An 18,412-nucleotide genomic window follows, 5' to 3' on the forward strand; every position below is an offset into this window, starting at 1 on the left:
TACATGCATTTTCCTCATGCAGAAATTAACCCCTAAAATAATGTTTTATTTATGTAAATTTGGCTTCTTGTGTCAGTGAACTTTGTCATGGGAGACAGGATCAGCAGTTACCAGACGTACCACACAGCTGCCTGTAGTATGGTCACGCACCAGCAGGATCAGTGTTGTGTGGAAGCTGGCTAAAAATGCGAGACCTTGGTTCTTGCTCCAGATCTGTTGATTCTGAATCAGTATTTTCACACGATCTCCAGGTGTTTTTTCTAAATCTATCTGTCTATCTGTGTATGCATGTATATGTATATATTTACTTAAATTTGAGAACCTTGGATGTACTGTATATTAGATGCTTTGTTAAGAGGTTTACATTTGTTATTTTATTTTATCTCAATACAGTCCTTTTAAATGGACATTATTATTTGCATATTTAGGTTAAAAAACAGCCCTGAATTTTGTAAAGCTTTCTGTGAGAGCACAGATTACCTTGCAGATGCATGGATTGCAACCCAGGTATGGCCAAATCTGAAGCTGAAGCCTTTTTTCTCTACAACCAGCTGCTCAAGAATGGACTTTCCTTTTGTCTTGATGTGAAAGGAGAAAAGCACTATAATGAATTAGAGGTCCTTGAAGCCTATTATATTCAAATTTTCCTGCTCTCTAATTTCCTAACAATTTATTTTCATTTTTGAAAACATTTAAATATGTCATTAGCAAGAAAAAGCAGATTATTTTAGAGCTGACCTCAAAGCATTTCCTCTGTTAAAGGATAAAAGAAAAAGGTTTAAAAAAGTTTCCCAATAGAACATAATTACTTTAAAAAAATCAAAATACTTACCTTGATATTCCTAAGTGTGCATTTACATAAACCGCTTTATTTCCTAAGGAATCATTATAGACATTTTACTGGTGGCAGGGTTTTGAAATTGCCATTTACATAAGACGTTGTATTTAGCAAATATTATTAACAGCTATAGGAATCTTGTAGTCTACTAAATAGATAATATAGATTTCAAAAGACATGTAATTTACAGACTTTACTATAGTCACTATATAACACAATAAGTGCTTAACACATTTTATTTCTGCATATGTACTCCTCCAAAGGACAGAGCCAGCTGGACTTTCTCCTCTCTTTTTTTATCCCAATAGACTTAGAATTCTTTAGACTCAATAAAGAAGCAATGATCCTTTTCCCTCATAGTATTATATTTACACGCACACACACACATATATATAACTTTTATATAGGACTCTATATTTTAATTTTAATATTAATATTGGAAACAGTTATCAATAAAACATTAATAACATTAACATTATTTATATATGATGTATGTATGTGTATATGTATCTCACCTGAAGTCCCTGCAAACAGTTAATACAGAGAACAGATTCTCTTTCCAATAATGTTGCTGTCCTTTATTTTGGTGTATGTGTGTGTGTGGGAACTACTATTTCCATTTTCCTGTTAAGAGATTGTTGTTGCTTGTATAAAGAAAAATCACTTTATCTGGGATTTTACCTCCAACGCAGATAGTCAGAATGCAATACTGAATTACTAAATGCAATAATGAATCATATGTAAGATATCTTTAAAAGCAAATAATTCAAAAGCTAGTATGTAAAGAAACCAAATACACTATTTTTCTTAACAATGGATTATTTTCTTATTTTAATTAAAAATATGCATTATATATATTAAAAAGGAGTAAATCATTGCTTCTTGTGACTTGCAAAGAACATGTCTTCGAATAAAAAGGAAAAGAATAGAAATTTGGGTATGAATCCATTGGAAACAAAATTGTTGAAGATAACCCATAGGTGACAATTTATAGGAAATTATTATCTTCTAAATTAGAGGGAAAATTTTTAAAGAGAAAAGTCTGTTCAGCAATTTAGAGAAAACATTAGGGAGAGCATAGAGGGAACTCTCCAAAAGAAACAAAAATGAGCAAACAGTTATTTACCAAAGGCCTATGATGTCATGAGTCTTGTGATAGAAGATTTTTACGTATGAAATCTCATTTGATCTCTACCCAGGTTTTGTGACTAGATGTTTTATCATCATCTTATAAATAAGGAAGCTGAGAGAGGTTAGGTAACTTGAGCAGGAATTTGAACTTGGGTCCGTCCAATTCTGAGGCCCCAGTTCACTTCTTATGAAGCCCTGCCGCCCACAGTACCGCTAAGCGGCTGGGTGGGGTCACTGGTATTTTACAGGTACCACTCCTAGACTTAAAGCCCAACCAGAGTGAGGGAAAGAGCAGAGAGGCAGTAGGGATAAGATAAAGACAAAGGCAAAATTTGTGAGATAGAGAAGGTAAAATGTCGTTCCCACACCCTCACCGGCAGCGTCAGCATCCTTGACTGTTCTCAGCTGTCTCAGAGACAGCACAGCATCATCCTTTCAAAAGAGGCAGGACTCGCTCCTACAACCATGTTGGCTCAGTGGGTATCCCCATATCCATTGCTGGCAAGCTCTCCATGTGGAGAAGTTCTTGGCATGTGACTCCCACACAGGTGAGGCTCACTTCTCTTTCCTCAACAAAACCCTTTAGGTGGCCTTTCTCTCTTACCTGTTCAGTTCCTTCTTATTTTTCTCCAAATTCCAGGAAAGACAGGTCTACACTCAAATTTAACTCCCAAACATCTTTGTTTTCAGTTCTGCAGTCATTTGTTCAGTGGCTTCTGTACAAATCGTTTTGCTCCATGCTCTAGGAGATTTGAAGACCAAAATACACACCTTTTTATTCTCAGGCATATCAGACTTGGAGAAATTCTGTTGCAATATATCTTGAAAAATTAAACCTTATTAAGAGCAGATTGTATGGCAAATGTTCCTTATTTGGTGTTGCCCATCCTGGATGCCAGGATCTTGTCTCTGATCATTCGATTTATTTGTTCCTTGATGTGTTCTTGATTTAGTACATTATGGTGAGAACAGTAGTCACAATGGTTGATACTGATTGATGATTTACCGAGAGTGACAGCTCCCTAAGAGAACTACATTCAATTTATGTATTTATGTACCATCAACTCAATGGAACAGGGAACACAGAATGATAGACCATAACAGAGCATTCTGAATTTAATCTCAACAGGAATTATCTTTTTTAGGTGCTAACTACATGCCACATATTGTGATATGTGATCTATTGCGTTATTTCATTTAAGGCGCATAACAACCCCACTGGGTGAGGAATGCTGTCTGTCTTTAGATAAAGAGATTGAGATGGCAGTCCTGGGGTTTAAGGCGAGGCTTGTTGGAGGCTGCAGCCACCACCCTATTCTCAACTACCCCCCACACAGCCTCGCTTACCCTGGAAAACCAAAGGATTGTTGGTGTTGGGTTTCCACGAGGCTTTTTTCTGTTTGACCTGTCTCTCTTGCCCTATGAGCCTGCATGCTGTTTGTTGAGATATCTACATCTTACCACAGGCTTTTTTTTTTTTTTCCCATGAAGTGTCACTTATGATCTGGAGCAAAGCAAGGTTTGAGTGGGGTGAATGTGGACAAATATTGCAGTTTGTTTCTTTGATCCGAGAGAGCTGAACCCTCTCTGTGGGAACTGGCATTTCCCTGCCAGTTTGGCTGGATTCTCAGAAATGCTGTGCCAAGACGAGAGGCATCTGAACTCTTGTCAGGAAGAGGGGAACACACGGAAAATGGTCCTGCATTTGTGTGCAGCCAGGACAATGCCTGGGAAATGCCGTTGAACTTCACCTAGTTACAGGACCCAGAGATGGTATGTGCAGGCATTTTAGGGGTCACAGCATGCTGTTGTGCTGTAACAGCGGTGTAGAAAGGTTAAACCTGGCCTGGGGGGTCTGGGTTGGATTTTTGTTGCCTGTAGGATTTGAGCCAGACCAGGAAAGACGAGAGTGTTTTCACAGGCAGATTGGAGGAGCGAACGTTTCAGGCAAAGAGTCCCAGATTCAGTAAAGAGCCATATTTATCCACTGAGCCTGTTGAGGTTTTCATATTCATCATCTCACTTTCTCCTTAAACTCTGAAATGTAGGTGTTGTTATCCCCATTTTACAGATGAGGCAATTTAATCTCTGAGTGATGTGCTTTACGTCATGATTGTTCTTATTTTTTATGTTTATTATACTTTATTTTTAGGGGGATAATTTTATTCATTCATTCATTCATTCATTCATTTTAGTGGAGATACCGGGGATTGAACCCAGGACCTCGTGCATCCTAAGCATGCTCTACTACTGAGCTCTACCCTCACCTAAAGTCACAGTTGTGATAAATGGAGAAACTGGATTCAAGTCCAGACCATGGTCTTAATCCCTGTCCTGAGGTCATTCTCTATGCAGGTTTGCAGAGAGGCTGGAAAATGTATGGCTTGGGGAGGGGTAGCAAGTAGATGGCATGGCTGTAGGTCGAAGAAATATGTGTATGTGTAGGTGAGTTTCTATTTATTCCATGGAGCAGAGTGAAGGGTGGAGGCATGGGAGTGCAGAGGAGAGGACGTCTCGTAGATCTGTTTTGGTTTTACAACATAGGTTCAACTTCAATGGCGGAAGCCAGTTATGTTTATTGGGTGTGTTACTAATAGAAGATTTCCCCCGCTCCCCAACTCTTCTAGGTACCTTTGCCTTGACATCCCTAATATCAGCCAATGCAGTGGAGCGGCTGGTCCCCCTGAGCAGCCAGAACCTTACCGCGCAGAGCAACACGAGTGTGCTGGGGTTATCTGACTTTGAGATGCAAAGGATCAGTGTTGCTGCAGCTGTGTCCTTCTTGGGAGGGGTGATTCAGGTATGCACATGCAAACTTGGGAATAAAGGGAGGGGGACAGTGGCAAAGGAAAGGCAACTGGTGCTTTATTTATTATATGAAGCTTTTTTTTTGTCAATTCAAGTTTTTCTTCCAGTTTTATTGAGATACAATTGACATACAGCACTGTACGTATAAGGTGTGCATGCGTACGTCATGAAATTATTGTCACAGTCATTTCAATGGGCATCCATCATCTCTTACAGATACAAAATTAAAGAGATAGGAAATAAATATTTTTCCTTGTGTTGAGAACTCTTAGGATTGACTCTCTTAACAAGTTCTACATATAACATTCAGCAGTATTAATTTTATTAATATTAATATAATAGGATTATATTTATCATATTGTACTTATTTATCTTATAATTACATAATATGGTGATTCAATATTTCTGTACATTTCAAAATGATCACTATGATAAGCCTAGCTGAGATCTGCTACCAGGCAAAGACAGTGCATAGATGCTGACTAGACTCTCCCCACCATCCACCCTCTGGCAACTACCTGCTTGTTCTTTCTATTTATTTATAACTCTACTTCTGTTTTCTGAAAACAAGGTCTGCTCCCCTGTTGCTGGAATAGAGGCTTCTAGACCCCTTTCTGAGCTGTGGTGTGTGGTAGGCAGGGTTGGAGGGCTGCAGCTGGGACCAAGGGTCGCTGAGTGTGTGCCTCCGCAGGAGATGTCCACTGGGAAGTGCCCTCTGTGGTGTTGTCTGTCATTTGTTATGCAGGCTTACAAAGAACTCTTTATTGACGCTGCCTTTGTCCCCACCTTAGCTGCAGGAATGCCAGCCACCTGCTCTGGTGTCCCCCAGGTTCTGGGCTCCCAGAATCACCAGTGCAGACCTGCCAGTGCCAGGTGCTAGGACCCACCGTAGCGAGTGTGCAGTCACACACCTGAAGCCGTGGTGCACCACAGGGTCAGTGCAGACCCCAGCCCTGCCTCTGCCTACAGTGAGGGATGCTGGCCTATTGTAAATACCTGTATTGGCCCCCCGCGGTGTGCCGAAACTCTGCTCACTGCCTGTTCATCCCAGACGCATGGGTTCGCAAAGGCATCAAATCCACCCTCTCTGCCTGGGGCTGTAAACAAATCTCTGTCCCACCTATGAAGCTGCAGGGCCACTGGGAATGGATCCAGCTTTCAGCCCCACCTCCATACAACATCACTGGCTATGATGGAGCCCCACCTCTCTTCTCGTGAGAACTAATCAACAACGGGGCAGGGGCCATGGTCTGGCTGTGTTGCATCCCTCCGCCCAATGTGCACCAGGAGTGGTACTTTTTTAAGGGGGTCCCAGGCTGTGGTGTTCCGCCCACACCCCCAGCCAGAGCTCACACTGCCCTCCAGTCCCCTGAGGCTCCTCTGTGCAGCGGGCCCCAGCCCTGTCCCCAGACTCGTCACTGATCTCCAGCAGCCAGTCCCAGCTTGTCCCTGCTGGCTCATGTCTAGGGCTGGCGATCGCAGGGACCTTACATGCCGGTTTCTCTTTAGTTCTGTCTGCCAGGAGCCTGCCACTTTCCCCTCTGAGCCGCGGGAGCTCCACTTCTGTCCCCGCTGACCCCCTGGCTGGAGGGAGGCATCCTGACATGAGGGCGCCTCTCTTCCTTTGCCGCTCCCTCCCCCAGGACTGGCCCCACACCAATTTTCTTTTTCTTTTTTCTTTTTTCCCCCCTTTTTTTATACTTACTGGGTTTTGTGAGAATCCTGTATTTCAAAGTGAGGGACACTCTGCCAGAGTTCAGTAGGTGCTCCGTGTGATTTCATGGCTCTGTAACTCTTGGTGGATTTCCAGAGGGCGAGCTGTGAGTCTCTCTACTCAGCCATCTTGGCCCAGAAACTAGTTCATTAACTTTTAAAGTAAATATTGATAGTTATCTACTTACTGCCATTTTGTTCATTGTTTTCTGATATTTTGCAGTTATTTTTATTCCTTTCTTCTTTTATTCTCTTCCTTTGTGATTTGATGACTATCTTTGGTGCTATTTTTAGATTTCTATCTCTTTTATTGACTGTGTATCTCTGGTAAGTTTTTGTTTTGTGGTTACCATGAGGTTCATATATAACAAGGTGATGATCGCTTAAGTTCAAATGCATTCTAAGAATCCTGCATTTTTACTCATCCTTCCACATTTAATTTCTTTGACATCTTATTTTGCATATTTTTGTTTTGTGACTCTCTTAACAGCTTACTTTGGATATAGATGATTCTACTGCTTTTGTCTTTTGACCTGATAGCTTCATAAGTGGGTATCTACTGTCTTTTTGTTTTTCTTTATCAATGAGATTTTAGTTTGGTGATTTTCTTATTTCTAGTTCTGGTCTTCCCTTTTCAAAGTAGAGAAGTCTCTTTACCGTTTCTTGTAAGGCCAGTTTAATGTACTGAACGCTTTTTAGCTTTTGCTTGTTTGTAACACTTCATCTCTCCTTCAAATCTGAAAAAAAGTCCTTGCTGAATAAAGCATTCTTGGTTGAAGATTCTTTTTCTTTCATTATTTTGAATGTGTTATGCCACTCCCATTGGTCTGTAAAGTTTCTGCTTAACGTCAGCTTATAGCTTCATGGGAGCCCCTCCCATGTAACTAGCTGCTCTTCTTTTGCTGCTTTTACAGTTCTTTCCGTAAGTTTGGCGTTTTAATTATAATGTGTTTCAATGTAAACTTCTTTGGGTTCATCTTGTTTGGAATTCTCTGCGCTTCCTGGACCTGGATTTCTGCTTCCTTTCCCAGATTAGGAAAGTTTTCAGCCTTTATTTCTTCAAATAAGTTATCCTACCCTTTCTCTCCTCATCTCCTTTTGCAACCCCTATAATGCCAATGTTAGTTTGTGTGATGTTGTCCCACAAGTCCCTTCAACTATCTTCACTTTAAAAAATTCTTTTTTTCTTTCTTCTGTCTAGTTTGGGTGGTTTCCCCTGATCTGTCTTCCAGTTCACTGATCTGTTTTTCTGGTATCATCTAATCTGCTGTTGAATTTTTTGTGTATTTTTTATTTCTTTTATTGTATTCTTCATCTCTGGTTCTTCTTTATATTTTCTAATTGTTTGTTAAAATTCTCTCTGTGTTCATCCATTCTTCTCCTAAGCTCACTGAGCATTTTTATGATCAGTACCTTAAACTCTGTATCAGATAGACTGACTGTCTCTACTTTGTTTAATTTTTTTGAGCTTTTGTCTTCTTCCCTTATTTGGAACATATTCCCCTGTGTCATCATTTTGCTCAAATCTTTGTGTTTATTTCTATCTACCAGGTAAGTCAGTTATGTTTCAGTATGTTAGATAAGTGGCCTTACGCAGGCGTTGTCTTGTGGGCCCCAGCAGCGCACTCCTCTCTGGTCACCAGAGCTGTATGATCTGAGCACTCCCCCTTTGTGGGCTGTGTGGACCCTTTTAGAGTGTAGCTGGGCCTACTCCCTGGCCTGGTTGTCTGCTGGAAACTGCCACAAATGAAGTTTAGAATATCCTGGGGGTATTCAGGCTGGTGGTCAGGGCTTCATCCCCAGGTGGCTGACCCTGGTGGTCCCAGGATGGTGCTGGTCCGCTGGTGGGTAAGTGTGCCTGCAGTGATGTTAGAGTAGGGAGAGGGTTTCACAATACCACTTGCCAGCACCAGTGTCTTTGTGTTAGAGCAAGGTCTCGAAAATGGCTAGCCTGAGCATCATGAGGGAGAGTCCCAGTCACCTCCTGTCTCTCTGGGAGACCTTCCAAGATCAGCAGTCGGGTCTGACCCAGGATCATTTTAAGTCACTGCCATCACGCTGGGATTTGGGACATGTGAGCCTTTGCAAACACTCTTTAAGAGGGGAGTCTCTGCTCCCACAGCCCTCTGGACTCTCCTGTGTGCAAGTCCTCCTAGCCTTCAAAGCCAGACTTTCTGGGGGCTCACCTTTCTGCTATAGGACGCCCAGGCTGGGGAGCCTGAGATGGGGCAGGACCCCTCACTCACTGGGACCATGCAGTTGTGATTGCCTCCCGCCTTGTGGGCTGCCTCCCTGCAGTGTGGTCCTTGACTGCACTGCATCTCTGCCCCGTCTCCCTCTCCTGCTGTGGTTTCCTTTTATATTGTTATTTGTGGAACATCTTTTATGCTCATCTTCAGGTTGCTCTCCCAGATAGCTGCTCTGTGAATAGTTGTGATTACCGTGCCCATAGAGGGAGGTGAGCTCAGTTTTCCTACTCCAATATTTTGGCCATACCTCTATTTTATCCTTAATATGGTTTGGATTCTGTGTATTAATTTTTTTATTTGGTACTTTTGCATCATTTTTCTTCAGTGGTATTGAAGTATAATTTTCTTTTTTGTACTGTCTTTATCAGATCTAGTTATCAATGCTTTTCTTCTTATTAACATTCTTTTTCAATGCTTTTAAGCAATGTGTCACACTTTGGAACATCTCCTCTCTGAAGGTTTTGTTGAATCCTCCTTTAGAGAATCTTCCATTGAAGTCATCTGTTCTCTGGTGCTTTTCAGGGGTCATTTCTTGATAATGTTTCCTATTTCATCTACAAAAATTGATGAGTTTAAGCATTCTATCACTAATATGGTCAAATTTGACAATTTGAATTTCTCTAGAAAGTTATCCTTTTTATCTAGCTTTTCAAGTTCATTTGTATGTATATCTTTGATTTCTTATGATTTTTAAACAGTTTCTTATTTTAATTCTTTCCCCTTTGACATTTCTTAATTTCATATTTGTGTTTTTATCCTTTTTTCTTGATCAGGCTTGCTGGTGATTTGTCTATTTTGTTAATTCCCTTTTTTTAAAAAGCAGGATTTTGAAATAGTAGATTTACTTTTTTCTATTTGTATCTCTGCTTTAATCTTTATTTCCTTCCTTTTGCTATTTTTTTTCATTTACTTTTTATCTGGCTTTTGAGCTGGGAATTTGATTTATTTGTTATAACTTTAAAAATTTTATTTATAAAAACATTTAGGGCTACTTTCTGTAGATTCTGATTGTATTTCAACATTGATTTTTTTTTTTAGAAATTTTGTGACTTCAGTTTATATTTCTCCTTTCACCCAACAATTGTTTAGGAAAAGGACTTTAAATTTCCAAATGAAGGAGCCTTTTTGATTTTCAATTTTGTCAATAATTTCTACTATTGTTACATTGTGGTCAAAGACTATTGTTTATAATATTTCTACATTTTCTAATTTACTAATGTTTTCTTTGTAACCTAATATATGACCAATTTTTGTGGATGTTTCATGAGCACTTGGGAGGAAAATGGTCTCTTAATGTTTAGCTTAAAATTCTACCTTACTGATTATGTTCTTAAGTCTTCAGTATTATTCATTTTTTTCCTACTTGATCTTTCTTGTATTAAAAATGGTGCATTCATTACTGTAGGTTGCTTTCATCAGAATAAACAGACTTTTCCTTGTTGTGGTTCAATTATCCTTTAGGTAATCTGTATATATGTTAGTTATAAATATTAATGCATTCAAATACCTCTCATTCATTGTCATTCAGGTAAAATAAATTGTTCCTGTCACTTGTCTCCATTACTGTTTATTTTATATTGCTAATATAAAGTGCACTTTTACAACCACAATAATGTGATGTGATAGACTTCTATGTTGTAGACTAGATTATGGGTCCTTTAAAAATAGCTTTATTGAGGTATAATTGCCACACATAATTCCACATATTTACAGTGTACAATTTGATAAGTTTTGATGTATGAATATACCCATGAAACCATCACCACAATCAAGATAATGAAAATATGTCACTCCCTTAAAATTTCCTGATACTTGACCTTCTTCTTACTGCTTTAGGACCTCCCTCCCCTTCTTATCAACCACTGATCACTGAAGATATATATTTTCTAAAATTTTATAAATATGTATGCATTGTATTATTTTTACCTGCTTTCTTCCCCTCTGCATAACTTTATTGTTGTTGACTTTCTAGTTTTATTGCAGTGGTTTTGTGATGTAGTAGGGACCCCTGGGGCTAGAACTCATGCACTATCTGACTGTGACTGAACTGACTGGTCTGGGAATCTTTTTGTTTCCATTTCTGTCATCTATTTCTAAGATACATTGTGTCTCCTTTTACAAAGAAACTCTTTCTAGTGTAACTTAGCAAGTTTGCACTATTGTTACTTTTCAAAGCAAGAAGGAATTTTGTAGCCAAAAAACAGTAGCAGCCAAGGGAGGAATTGATGGCTTGCTTATAGCAATGAGGTGCTAATTTCAAGTCAAGGTGGAACGATTTAAAATGCCAGCATCGGTAAACGTTTCTGTTGAAGGAACAAACACTCAATAAAAGTTTAGGAAATTTAGGAAAAGGATTTTAAATTTCCAAATGAATGAGCCCTTTTGCTTTTCAATTTTGTCAAGCACTTTAAAAACATTGTTCTTTTTCCTATAGCTTTTATTATTTTCCGTAATGGGCACTTTGCCCGTTCCTTTTTCCAAGAACTTAGAAGGGTCTAGGATTGTCCCCTGTCCATTTACTTCTGGAAATTTTCCCAAGCTTTACTTTCCTGACGCCTCCATAGGACAAGATTTCTGTCCTGGAGGACGTGGGGAGATGCAGTTGCACCAGCACGGAGTGACATAGTGGGGTTGTTCAGTGACAGGGCCTTTTATTATTGTAGTGGTACATTCTGAAAACACATCGTCTTACAGCTTCAAGGATGATAAAAACCAACTGAAGACCCAAATGGGAGATTCTCCATTTACTTTTGATTTTTTACTAAACATTTTTTTTGTGTCTTTTAAATAATGAGATCATGAGTATAGAAAGGATTTGAGACATAAACTAGTCTAACCTGCCTATTCAACATATCATGCTTATTCCTTCCAGAAAGCTGATGCCATTCTTTCGTAATGCTAGGGAAGGACAGCCTAAAGCCTCTTCTGGTGACGTTTTACTATTCACAACCATTACAGACCGGAAGCCTGTTACCCTGTTTACTCTAAATCTTTCCAGCTGTGTTAGTACCAGGCGAAGCTAAGAAGCAATTCACCGTAATAAAATTAGAATTATAGCAGCCTTAAAATTATAAAAATAAAAATTTCTCACATCAAAAACAATAATAATACTTATTATCCTACTATGTGCCAAGCTCTGTTCTAAGCTCACTAGATGTATTCTTGCATTCAATCTCCATCAACATTTTATGAAATAAATAATATTATTCTTACTATTATATAGATGAAGATACTGCAAGTTGTCTTTTTACTGGCTTTTTAAACTAATACTGAGAAAGGAAGCAAGGAGCTCGATCCAGCAACTTCTTGGGCCAGACACTATGCTTGTTAACTCCCCTGTTTTACCTCCTTAATGGTGGCAGCGGCCCACGTGCTAGGCATGACTTGTCTGGTGGGGCGGTGGCACTGGCTGTAGAGCTGCGTGCCTGCCATTGTCCAGACTTCAAGGTCCTTTCCCGCACCACCTGTGTGTCCTTCAAGGCTCAGTTTATGTATAATAATCTCAACATTCCATGATGCCTCTGGACATGGATAAGTGGTTCCCCTGGCTTCCTCTGCAAGACGTTGCTCGTGGCTTGCAGTATAGGACTTCTCAATCTGCCAGGAGATATTTTCCATGTGTTTACCTCCCTTTCTAGACTGTTAGTTTCTGTAGAACAGAGACTGTTGACATCTATGATTCTAGCGGCTGGTACAGGATAAATGCGAGCTGAATAACTTGAATAAGAATAAGGTCAATTACATGTTAGTAGTGTCACTGTGTCAAATAACTAAAATCAAATGGAGATTTTGCTTTTACCTTTTCTAGTTTATCATCTTCTCCCTCCACCCCCCCCCCCACCAGAAGATAGGGAATGTGTCTATATCAGTTTAAATTGTAGCACAATTCTGAATGAAAAAGGAGTAAGAGAATGTGTTATAACTTACTAATTTAGTCATGGACTTTGTCAGATCCATCCAGCTCAAATGTGAAGACCTAGTCGGTGAAATCTCTCACTTCTTCCCTTAACTACCCCCAGCTACCACCTGAAGAAGAATAAAAATACAACTCCTACAGCTCTCCACTCCCCCCATGTCTGTTAGTAATCCCATCCTGGAATCATCCCATTTGAAACTTTGTTGCTTCCTTTCGCTGGGGCAGAGCAGAAGGCAGGAGAGTCAAATTGTCCAGCCCTTGCAGTTTTGATTTTCACTGCTTCTTGCATTAGAGGATTTTTTTTTTTTTAGAAAGTCTGCGAACTGAAAAGATTATGGTGCCTTCTTCAACCACGCAGTTCCAATTAAGAATAATTCTTAAGCCCAGTGCATTTCTGATATATTCCATAATAAAAAAAAAAAATCAGTGCTTGATTCCTAAGCGTATGGTCAGTTTGCCTACTAGATAATCCAATCCTTGTCTCGTATCTGCTCTGTGTTCGTGCTATGTCCAGTTCAGATGCTTTTGTCCTTTCTTCCTTTTGCCGCGCCTCTCACACTGACCTAAGTGGCCAGGTGTTTCACACTCTATCATCAGATTGATTCTACCAAAGCACAGCTCTGATTTTTGAGCCAGTGTGCAACATACTTCTTTGCAAAATTAAGTGTTTAATAAACGTCTGGAAGAATGGTGTCACTCACTTCTGGAAAACTCTCTTTTCACTACTTTTAAGGTGCCCCCTCTTCTGGCTTTGAAGTGCCTTGCTTTACTGTTGATTATTCCCTTTTGGCTAGTTACGCCCCTTCAAAACGAGCAATGCCACGTCTTCTGAATATATCCCACGCTGTCCTGCTTTATACTCATATTCTTCCCTCTTTATGAGATGCTTTCTAGTAACTTTTTTCTTTTTGGATTCCTCAAGGACCAAGGCACAGTTTTACTTGTCGAGCAGTATTGCATTCTCCTTCTGAATCTCATGGCACATTTAAAAATTCTCTTTTATATGCCTGCAGACCTGTCTTGGTGTGCTCATTTGCACACATCACACCTCTGAAGCCTGGCTGCCTGGAGTTGGTCCTAGAGTCTCTCTTCTCCCCTGTCCCCATGTGTGAGGCGCTCAGGAACTCACTATGAGCAGCACACAGGTGGAGCAGAAATGTAGGCTTACCTGAAGTTTCTGTGGGAGAAGTAGAAAAGAAGGTTTCCTTTTCTTTTCATTCTCTTTTTAAAGCAAACTTCTTGTTTTAGAATAATTTTAGATTTTCATTAAAGTTGCAAGGGTAGTACACTGAGTTACCACATACTCCACCCTCCCAGTCTCCCTGCATTATTAATGTTTTACGTTAGGGTGGTATGTTAGTCACAATTAATGAGTTAGGTTGATACATTGCTGTTAATTCGAGTCCAGATTTCCTTAAGCTTTACCTAATGTTATTTTTCTCTTCCAGGATCTCACCTGGTAAACCATATTACATGTAGTTGTCTTATCTGCCCATAGGCTCCTCTTAAATGAAAATGTCTGAGACTTTTCCTGTTTTTGATGATCTTGAAAGTTTTGAGGACTACTGATCAGCATTCTCTAGAATGTCCCTGAACTGGGATTTGTCTGATGTTTTTGTCATGATGAGATTGGGGTTATGGGTTTTGGGGAGGAGGACCCGGGGGGCTGAGTGAAATTGTCAATCACATCTCACCAAGCGTGTGGACTATCGACATAACGTACCACTCTTGATGTTAACCCAGCTCAGCTGGCTGGACTAGTGTCAGTTTTTTGGGTTTCTTCAGATTTCCCTATTTCCCCCCTTTCTGTGCTGTGTTCTTTGGAAAGAAGTCAAGATGCCCGGCCCACTCTTAAGATGTGGGAGTTGTGTTAAGGGAGGAGTTACGTTAAAGAGTAGGGAGTGTCTACATATTATTGGAATTCTTCTGAATGGGAGATTTTCCAACTCTCTTATTTAAAAATTTAATCAGTCATTAATATCAGAATGGACTCAAGGATACTTATTTTGCCCTTTGGGTTGTAATTCAGTCCTGCTTTATCTATGTTGTTCTTCAGATTGCTCCAGCTTTGCGCATCAGGAGCTTTTTCAGTTGGCTCCTCATGTCCTTCTCGACATACTCCCATTTATTTATTTGTTATTTATTTTTGGAGTACCTTCTCACTCTCTAGCACTACAAAATGATCCAGGCTCATAGTGCGTACTTCCTACCTTAGTTCCAGAATCAGCCTTTGTTCTAAGAAGTCCTGGTTTCTTTTGTTAGAGGATGGTGTTAGAGGTCAAGATCTGGGTGACAGGTGTGCTCAGTGCCAGTGGGGTGTTGCTGCTTCTAAGCCATTTCAGCTGACATGGCAAGAAAATACGTGTGTGCATATCAACCAATGGATGTAAGCGTATCTGCATGTATTTCTATATGTAGCCACCTTTATCTATGTAAAACTACATATGATTTCCTACCAATGTCTCCAACTCTTACCTCTTTCCATATTGACCATTCTAGCCTTCTCCCGTTGTTTTCTGTAATTTCTGCAATAGTGGGGAATCTAGCTCCCACCATCCACCATTCCCTTACTTACTTTTTCAATTCCAGTGTATGTTTATAGTGGCTTCAGAATTGTTAACCTCTACTCCCATGGGAAATAACTTTATCAACTCCAGTTCAGTGTTTCTTTTTTGCCTTTGGTTTTACGTACTTTACTCATTTCCAAAGTTATTCATATGAGCACTTTTTGGTTTTTTTTTGCATTCCTTTCAGTGAGGTGTTTTTCATACATTTATGTGTGAAAAATCTATATATGATTCCATTTAAATGACACTCCGGTAAAAGCAAAACATATAGAGATACTAAATGCAACAGTGGTTGTCAGTTAGCTTCTTGGTCACATTCAGCATTCCATCCTGGGAACTCCTAACGTCTAGATGATTTTTAAAAATTTGCACACATTAAGGTTTGCTCCTGTCCTGTAAATATCTATGGGTTTTGACAAAAGCTTAGTGTCATGTATCCATCATTACAGCATCAAACAGAATAGTTTCACCATCCTAAAAAATTCCCTATGTGTCACCTATTATATACCCTCCCTCCCCCAAGTCCCTGGCAGCTGCTGGTCTGCTTACTGTCTCTATAGTTTCACTTTTTCTAAAATGTCATATAAAAGGAATCATGCATCATGTAGCTTCTCCAGACTGTCTTCATTCTCTTGCAACATTCACTTAAGATGCATCCATGTCTTTACATGGCTAGATAGGCCTTTCCTTTTTATTACTGAAGAGTATGGAGGAGGGCTTTATGTTCTGAATTCCATAGCATACAACTTCATAGGCATCCATCTGACATTTTTTCCCCTCTCAAGTTCTCTGGTCACACGGAGGCTTTTCCTGCCATATCCTTATGCAGGGCTCAGCTGTTCTCCTATTATCACGAGCGATGTAGCCCTCCTCCCCAAACCTGCACACCACACTCAGCAGAGATCAGAGGCCTTTTAGGGTTTTAACTCCCACTCAAACAGCTTCTCAGACTTTACCTTCCTTGTCACACCTACATGACAGTTCTTTATGCTCCTGGTTGGCAGTCCCTGCTTTCAACGTCAACATCTCACCTCTCTTTTACAGTCTTTTAAAGTATGAACTCTTATCCTTTTCTCTGTATTCTGCAACCATGTTGCGCCTTGCCCCCAGTGGGTATTTAATAAATATTCATCAAACAAACAAATAAGTGATTTGGTATAACGTAAGAGCCAGGTTGCAGACAGACTGACAAGACCTGAAATGTGTGCAGTATTCCACCCGCGTGGGTAGTAGAGTTGTTTGCTATGCACCCTTTTCTTTGTTTGAAGGCCCCTTGCAAAAAAAAAAAAAAAAAAAAAAAAGGCCTGAAATCTGAGACACATTCAATTTATATAGAACACATGGTGTTTATAAAAACATTACTAACTCGTATCACGCTAGTGAACTTGGATAATACGTGTCAGAGGTTTTCAGCATTAACCCAGAACATCAGCATTACTACAAACAGCTGAAAGATAGTGTATGAAATTTATTTTTTCATAAAATGTTGCATGGGAGAATTTTAGGAGGAGGCTAGCCAGATTAGAGTTCTCAGTATCCACTTTATTAGTAAAAGGAGCTGAGGTGGTTGTTTATTAATTCATTAGCTTAACATTTTCTTTAACATTGGTATCAAATTTAAATACTAGGCCTCCAAGCAAAATTTTCTAGGAGCCTCATTTTACACACTTAAGTCCCAGGATAATCTTAGAAACCACAGCTCCACCTGTGAACACCTCTTACGAAGCCTGGTCGCTCAGGTGCTTGCTGCCTTCAAACTGCATCTCGGCCTCTGTTTGCAAAATCCCTAATTCTAATGTGAATAAACTGTTGGAATTTGAGTGATGGAGAAAGGGGAGCTCTTAAATTTCTCATTCTCCTTCTATCTCCTCCTCATCTTTTCCCTCCTTCTCCTCCTCTTCCTTTTTTTTCCTTCTTAAAATGTCTGCCATTGTCTTGGGTTATGGAGAGTGTTGTCATCCAGAAGAAAGCAATTTCTCTTTACTAGTTAAATCTCACATGTTTGCAGTCATCCTTCACACACCCAATAGTTTGTATCAGAAGTGAGGTCTTAAGGGGCTTGTTAACCTTTCAGAGTCAAACATTCTCCATTTTAGGGATTTATTCCTTGCTGGGAAGATTTTTTTTTAAAGTATAAAAATGTGTAGAAATAGAATATTACAAATATACCTTGAGTCTTCTCTGGCTTGTGTTGTAAAGTAGGTACACATGTTTTCAACATTTGAAATGGCTGAAGTCTCTTTACATCTTGTACTTTCCCTGTACCCTTCCATGTGTGACATTCAGGCTGTAGAAATGACAAAGAAGTGGCTGCTAGAAGGTGGTGGTTAGCTGGAAGTGGTTGGTGAATTACTTCAAGATTAGATGACCTTTGTTTCTCAGGCATAGGAAATCATTAATCTTTCTAAGTAGGTGCTGGAATTTAGGGAACAAAAATATCAGAAGTTAAAATGGTGATAATCTATACAAGGCCTCCCAAAGAAGTTCGCTTCTCAAAATAAATGAAGATACGTTTTCTTGCCATATAAATAAGAACTTACCAACATTCCATTTATGCATAAAATTCCATATATGCAAACAGGTTCCACAATTTCAAAGATCTGGATTGCTTGTATGCTCTGTTTAGCTGAAATGAAAATCCAACTCTGTGGGGTTCATCTTACCCCAATGATATGCTAATTTCATCCTCATGGCTTGTAAGAGTTAATGTCATAAGTTGGAACTACTAGTAGAGAGATGCTTGGGAAAAACTGGTTCAGTGTTTTTCTTAACTAATTGTGTTTTCAGGATGAAAATCAGCAGACTATGACTCAAACGTTGCCAAGATCAGTATGTTCCACTTGTACCTAGACCATTGATTGAGTGGATACTTCCCTCAGGACATTTCCTTTTTTTTTTTAACCTTTTTTTTTTTTTTAATTGAGTTATAGTCATTTCACAATGTTGTGTCAAATTCCAGTGTACAGCACAATTTTTCAGTTATACAAGAACATATGTATATTCCTTGTCACATTGTTTTTCACTGTGAGCTACCACAAGATCTTGTATATATTTCCCTGTGCTATACAGTATAATCTTGTGTATCTATTCTGCATATGCCTGTCAGTATCTACAAATTTTGAACTCCCAGTCTGTCCCTTCCCACCCATCTCCCTCTTGGCAACCACAAGTTTGTATTCTATGTTTGTGA

At 39.5% G+C, this 18,412-nt stretch overlaps 1 protein-coding gene across 3 annotated transcripts in view; it reads left to right on the plus strand.

The window, feature by feature from the left end:
• The window catches only part of SLC26A7 (solute carrier family 26 member 7), a 133,998-nt gene that overhangs the window by 36,006 nt on the left and 79,580 nt on the right, over positions 1-18,412 (plus strand). For all 3 annotated transcript variants that reach the window (XM_074352617.1, XM_074352616.1, XM_074352618.1), the window contains exon 4: positions 4,597-4,769. In XM_074352617.1, coding sequence (XP_074208718.1) covers positions 4,597-4,769 — 173 coding nt within the window. The remainder of the gene's footprint in view (positions 1-4,596; positions 4,770-18,412) is intronic.

This window comes from Camelus bactrianus, chromosome 25 (assembly GCF_048773025.1).
Source record: "Camelus bactrianus isolate YW-2024 breed Bactrian camel chromosome 25, ASM4877302v1, whole genome shotgun sequence".
Lineage (NCBI taxonomy): Eukaryota > Metazoa > Chordata > Mammalia > Artiodactyla > Camelidae > Camelus > Camelus bactrianus.